Source organism: Labeo rohita, chromosome 10 (assembly GCF_022985175.1).
Source record: "Labeo rohita strain BAU-BD-2019 chromosome 10, IGBB_LRoh.1.0, whole genome shotgun sequence".
Taxonomy (NCBI): domain Eukaryota; kingdom Metazoa; phylum Chordata; class Actinopteri; order Cypriniformes; family Cyprinidae; genus Labeo; species Labeo rohita.
The window spans coordinates 26919426-26926812 of NC_066878.1; the positions used below are offsets into that span (position 1 = coordinate 26919426).

Below are 7387 nucleotides of genomic sequence, written 5' to 3' on the forward strand. Positions count from 1 at the left end.
CTGATGGCACCCATTCACATCCATTGGTAAGCAAGTGATGTAATGCTACATTTCTCCAAGTCTGATGAAGAAACAAACTCATCTACGTCTTGGATGGCCATATAGGGTGAGTAAATCAGCACATTTTCATCTGTTTGGACTCTCATTCTGACGGCACCCATTCACATCCATTGGTGAGCAAGTGATGGAATGCTTAATTTCTCCAAATCTAATGAAGAATCAGACTCATCTACATCTTGGATGGCCATATAGGGTGAGTAAATCAGCACATTTTCATTTTCAGCTGTTTGTACTCTCATTCTGATGGCACCCATTCACATTCATTGGTGAGTAAGTGATGGAATGCCTTATTTCTCCAAATCTGATGAAGAAACAATCTCATCTACATCTTGGATGGCCATATAGGGTGAGTAAATCAGCACATTTTCATTTTCAGCTGTTTGGACTCTCATTCTGACGGCACCCATTCACATCCATTGGTGAGCAAGTGATGTAATGCTACATTTCTCCAAATCTGATGAAGAAACAAACTCATCTACATCTTCTGACCATATAGGTTGAGTAAATTAGCACATTTTCATTTTCAGCTGTTTGGATTCTCATTCTGATGGCACCCATTCACATCCATTGGTGAGCAAGTAATGTAATGCTTCATTTCTCCAAATCTGATGAAGAAGCAAACTCATCTACATCTTGTATAGCCATATAGGGTGAGTAAATCAGCGCATTGTCATTTTCAGCTGTTTGGACTCACATCATTCACATCCATTGGTGATGGAATGCTTAATTTCTCTAAATCTGATGAAGAAACAAACTCATGTGCATGTTGGATAGCCAGGTTGGAATATATAGGGTTTGAACTGTTTCTTCAAAGGAACGACTTGTTCGTGGATATTTATACTCACAACTGTACACCCAGTCCTTTCCATATGCCAATTGTACATTCATAACATATTTCAACCTGTAACCACTGCAAAGTCACGCTCTAGTTGCACGGTGGCTATACTGAGCACAACACTGTTGATACACTTGATCCTTTCATCCAAATTCAAAGGAATCAAATAACCCACTTTTAATTATCAACTGTGTCATGTACCACCTAAACGCAGTGTATTAATTATCAGCTCCATCATCAGCGCTTGTCATGATGAAACTCATTTTCATTCTGAAATCTGACACCACTTTATTCATTATCTACAAGGGTGACAAAAAAACATCCTTGTAGTGACAGGTTTATTGTAACCTAGTCTAGTACGATACGTGGTGAAATACAAAAGAATGTTTTTTTAATGAATGCAAACAAGCATTTCTGTCAATTCTAATGAGTTACAGAGGCACGTGGCAAGCGTTGGGGTTAAAAATAGCCGGGTCAAGAGCCCTGGTTACATAGTTGACACTTATAAGAGCTGCTTCTGACTCCAGATGCTTATTTGACAGAGAACAGCCAGTCGGGTAAGCAGGCTTTTTTTTTTTTTTTTTTTTTTTTTTTAATTAGTCATTTATGCACAGGAATACTCTTTTGTTATGTAGACAGGACAGCAGGATTAGATACAGGGCTCTCCTGAAATTACAATTAATATCGCTAGGAATAAACACAATTTTATTGCTTTTAAATATAGCATGAAAGTACAATCCAGTAACACCATTTTAGAATTAATCACGGAAGCAATTTCATGTGGTATTGTTTTTTGCCTGATAAGTGATGATTCCTGGCTAAATGCGTTATATAATGCGCAGATGTTCCAAATAGTATTCTTTTTGTCTGCATTTGTTTTGTACTGCGTTTATATTTAATTGCCTGTCCTGGTTAAATTAAATAGCTTAATCAAATGCATGATACTCGATGAGCTATTGTAAACAAATTCACATTTTATGCTTAGTTTATGCAAGGGAACATTGCAATCTTGTTGAATCCAATCTCGTTCGTTCACTGACAGCTTCATCTCCGCGTACAGCTGGAGTCTCTGCAATAATGGACAAAAACGCAGAGGTGTTAGTATGCGGCGCTTCAATTATGAAGGATGTCTGGGAAATCAGACTGAGGGAGTATCGGCAGAAACGGCAGCTGGAGGAGGAGAGGATACAGAAGAGTGCCCTGGAAAGGTGAGGACCTGCCGAACCTCTCGTTTTCCTGCATATGTCAATCAGAAAAACTCTTTATAATGGCCAAGTCGGTATTTACAAAACTTTGTGGCTCAAAACATGTCCTAAAGTGCTTTGCAGCACTTCCAGTTTGCTTAAAGTACCCCCATTATGCAAATAAATAAATAAATATAAAACAAACAAATAAATAAAGTAGAAATAAAAATAAATTAATAAATTTTATATTTAAAAATGTTTTGAAGTGTTAAAAAAATCTAAATATATAAAAATGGCCAAAGATATATTTGCTAAAAATGTATTTATGTAAATATATATTTTTACAAGTGTTCTGAGGCACTTCCAGTTTGCTAAAAGCACCACCATTAGGCAATAAACAAATAAAGTAAAAATAAATTATTAAATTGTATATTTAAAAATGTTTTGAAGTGTTTTGAGGCACTTCCAGTTTGCTAAAAGAAAAGAAAAATCAATAAAAAAATTAATAAATAAATTAAATAAAAATAAAACGTAATAAAAATAAAATAAACAAAAAATAAAACAAACAAATACATAAAGTAAAAATACAAATGAAGTGTTTAAAACAATTCAAAAAATATAAAAAATGGCCTAAAGATATATTTGCTAAAATTATTTGCTAAATACAATTTTGTGGCTCAAAAAATGTCCTAAAGTGTTTTAAGACACTTCCAGTTTTCTAAGAGCCCCCTCATCAGGCAAAAAAATAAATACAATAAAATAATAATAATAATAATAATAATAATGAAATAAAACAACCTTTTTTTACCGCATGTTGATAGTTAACCAATTTGTTGATGTTAATGTTAGCAACAAATTCCACTTCATATAGTTTTGTAATACCTCATGCCATGTAGAATTGCTGTATTTATTAGTTTACAGCTTGCAAAAAACTTTCTCTGACTCATAAATACAAGCTGCACATTAATGCATTTTGAGCGTTGCCATAGAAAAGAATAATTTCTGAAGAAGACGTGAACAATTCTCTGAGTCATCTCATAATTACAGTAACTCTAACATTGCATGAATGCAGTTTGATCCCAACTGCCTCTTTGCCTATTCTGTTTGCACATAATAAGGCTATTCAGAACGATAATGAGCTTGTGGTCGCTTCAACTTTAATTGCCTTAATTGTGCAAATATTATATTTTAATAACATCAGCCATCTTGAATTAATCTGTTAAAACAAAAGAAGCACACAGTTCATAATTAACGAGAAGTCTTTTTTGTTGTCCGTTTTCATAGAATCAATCAGGATTGGCAGGCGCGCATGTCCTCCAAGATAAAAACCCCTAAAAGACTGGAGAGAAAAGCAAAGCTTCCTGAAGAATCGAGTCTTGATGCGCACAAGGATAAAAAAGCCCACCTTGGCAGGCCGCAAGGCTTCCAGAACAGTCAAATTCAGAGGAAGCTGGACTGGACGAAAACAACCAAAGCTAACAAATTGGCCTTGTTACGCCATCTCAACGAAAGCTGCCCGGGGTTGATGGTGTGGGCCAAATCTTGGAAGTTCTCGCAACCTTTCCCGCAGCCTGAAGAAAGCCCATGTGCATTCGACTGGGGGCAATCGTGGAAGTTTCTCAATGTTCAGCCAAGCACTAATGGTAAACCGTGGTTTGATCTTGGGTTTGACGCCAACAACAGTATGAGCTCCAATGATATGTTTCTATGGGAGAAACTGCGCAAAGTTTTATCCTCTGAATGCATTCAACAAGACCTGGTCACTCCAGAATGGGAAAACTCTTGGATATTCACTCAGAAAAGAAAAGAGTGTCATGAAAACACAAATAAAAGTGATTGCAACAAATTGACCAACTTGTGGGGTGATCAAAATGAGCAAAGCGCATCAGACTGGAAAGAGTCATGGAAGTCAACGAAGCCTGTAAGAGACGGAGATGTTAAGTCTGATTTAATTCAACCCACAGCCAATGAAGAAAAACAACCTGAACTATCATGGAATAACAGTTGGATGCACTTTAAGAAGCAGCTTCATATGAAGCCTAAAAGTACAAATAATTCAAGTTGGAGTGAATCTTGGAGGGTTGCGAAAACCATATTAGAAACTGAGGCGAAATCAATCCAGTCTCAAGCAGTCGTGCCTGAGGAGGTGCATCCCAACATCTGCGATGTGATAATGAGTGTGTCTAGAGAAATGAACCACACAATTCCATTGAGGGATGCACAGCTATCCGAATGGGAAAAATCATGGGTGACCATCAAAAATATGTCGGAGTATAAACAAGAGATAAATAAAGAGGTGGAAGTGAAGGTTGAGATGTTGAAACCAGACGATTTCAAGCAACCAATTGAACATGTGAAATTCAACATACTTGCTTTACCAAGAGGCCTAAAGAGGCAAGAGATGCTTAACTTCTCTGAGCAAACAGACTGGAAGGATTCTTGGAAGATGTTGAAATGCCAGCATAGAGAAGAAAAAGCCTTGAGGAAACAGAGACCTTCACAATTCACACAAACTCTCTCCGAATGGGCTGATTCTTGGAGGTTCACCAACTTAACTCTCAACCAACATGATGGTTTATGGCAGCAAGGTTGGTCTGCCAATACTCAACCCAGACTGATGAGAAGAGTGCAAGAAAATGAAGATAACCCACATAACGGACCAGCAGGGGTTCGCACCTGGGTTGAGTCCTGGAGGTCTACAAGACATCAGCCTCTTCTGGAAAGACAAGCGGCTTGTGCATCAACCCAGCCTGTAGGTCGACATGCGTACGCAAGATCTGTGGCAGACTGGGAGCAATCGTGGATGTCGTCAACTCATCAGAGCCATCATGATAGACCATCCATGATTGCATGGAATGATTCTTGGAGGTTTTCCAACTTAGAGGATCTCCAACCTGAACATGCATGGTTTGAGAAATCAATGGAACTCATCAGAGCATCAAATGCGTTTAGCAGATCATTCGATTCTCTGACGTTCAAAGAACAAAATCACTTGAATGAGTGGAGTGACTCATGGAGGGTTAAGAAGAGGTTTGATGGTCCTGGAATTAAGCACCTAATGAAGAACGAAGTGTTAGATTGGGATAATTCTTGGATGTTCACCAGCACAGAGTTTTCTCAAAGACAAGATGAATGTTATTCTGATGTCAAGAACCAATCAGTGCAAATCGAAAGCAGGTCAGAGTGGGGTCGATCATGGAAGATGTCAAACCCACAACCAACAAAGAACATCGCCTCGTGGGTTGATGCAAAGTCGAAGTCATTCAGTGCACAAGACCTGATTCTTTGGTCCAAACACAAACACATCTATTATTTACCTTCTGCTTCGCCCACAGACTTGAAGCTGAAAATCTGGGCCAAGTCCTGGAGGTTCGTGAAGATAGATCTTGGCGGGACGGATGAGGATGAATTTGTGATAATAACAAAGACTACAAAGATAAGAAAGGAAATGTACTCTGATATAGATGAGCAGAAGCCACATATGAAGAGATGGAGCGATGCATGTAAAATGGCGAAGACCCAATCGCGAGCAAAGCGTAGCGTTAAAACCAAATCTGGCAACGTGGAAGATGAAGATGAAGAAGTGTTTGCAGAATGGATGGAATCTTGGAAACTCTCGAATGATTTAAAAACTCGTGAGCCTTCAGAATTATCTTTGAGAAACTGGAAAAACTCTTGGAAGTTTCTCCTTGATCCAAGCGTACCAGTGAACGGCCCCAAAACTAGCAAGAGTCGGCAATGATTATAGACTTTGCAGGTCAGGTTTGCAAGAGTATGTCTTTCATTTAAAATATATATGACAAGTTATGTTTTTAAAACTTCTACAGATTCAGCCCAGAATAAAATTGTGTGGCCTGTGCAGACAATAACACTTTGTCTTATTGTGTCCAAGTACAGCAAACCATAACAACATATCATTATTTCTGATGCAGTCACGCTGACAGCTGAGAACTGTGGCTCTAGTTTAACAGTTTCAAGGCACATCATTTATTCTTTTTGTAGTCATTGCACACAGAGTGCATGCGGTTCAGCACTTCCTAGCAAAAACACGAATGCAATTGTTTAACTCTAGTACAAGTGTATTAAATTGGAAGGAGTGCAACAGCAGTTCTGCTGCATGATCACATACTGCAATATTGAAAATTGTAGTAATACAGCATGCAATTGACTCAATTGAAATTGAATTCTGCTTACTGCTTCAGATGAGAAGTGTACTTTGCAAAAAGAAAAAGTAAATCAATATGTGTGTGTATATATATAACAAATAAATAAAAGATATAAAATATATTTAAATATTTAAAAATATATATATATATATATGATATGAAGTTATTTCTTAACTGTAATATAAAATATTAGCATGCTTTTTTATTCAGAATATTAATATATCATAATAGATCAGCAATTCGTATAAATGCCAGTGATTCTAGCTGTTAATTTTGTTATGAACCACACTTGCCCTCACAACTCAGGGTATCCTACACTGCCACCTACTGGCAGTGAAAAACAAAACATATGCATCAGCCCTTACTGACAAGCATCTTAGCTACAGTTGATTAATTTTGTAATTAGGCTGGACTTGTGAGCTCTATATAGCCCAGCTGATCATGTTGATTGAAATGTTCTTTACAATTATTTATTTTGTAAAGTATGATTTTTTTTTTTTTTTACTTTGCATCACATTTCCACAATCTCTCCTAATTAACACATTAGCTAAATGTTCTGGCATGTTTCTTTCCAGTTGAAACAACTAAAAATACACATGAAAAAGTCAAATATGCTTCATGGCAATTGCTTCAAGATAATAATTACTATACTTTATATGATAAATTAACTCATCAATTTGACAGACTTAAATATATCATTGCTTTCTTTATCCCAAATGGATCTTTTATAGGCTTGTACTTTCACACAGATTATCTTTTAAGAGTGCAACACAGATATGGATATTGTCTTTAAGTAATGAATGAGCAGAAGGCTTTCACCGGCTATTGTTTACGCAGCACAAATTAAACTACTAAATAATGTGCTGACAATCGTCTGCTTTCTTTTTTTGTTTTGCACGAGCTCACTTCGGTTCACCATCTGTCACAAACGTCCCATCTCTGTCCTTTCAGAAACACTCATTTAAATCTCTCCTTTATATGTGCTTCTCTAAACGACGGCCACAATTCAAGGATTCGTGCAGATTTTGTTCAGCGCGTTACATGCTGTGCCATTTTGTAGTTAAAACTAAAATTAAACATAAAATTAAAGGTCAAAGCTTAATACGACCCACCCAGCCTTACTGCAATTTCTTTTTTGAAGG

The 7387-nt window shown here is 37.0% G+C and overlaps 1 protein-coding gene across 1 annotated transcript; it reads left to right on the forward strand.

Moving 5' to 3' along the window:
- The first annotated feature begins 1352 nt into the window (after window positions 1–1352).
- LOC127172520 (uncharacterized) lies at window positions 1353–6748 on the forward strand. Its single transcript, XM_051121823.1, has 3 exons — window positions 1353–1452; window positions 1938–2103; window positions 3364–6748. Exons 2-3 carry the CDS (start codon window positions 1973–1975, stop codon window positions 5819–5821), a joined length of 2589 nt encoding a protein of 862 aa, XP_050977780.1. The 5' UTR covers window positions 1353–1452; window positions 1938–1972; the 3' UTR covers window positions 5822–6748.
- Window positions 6749–7387: the final 639 nt, after the last annotated feature.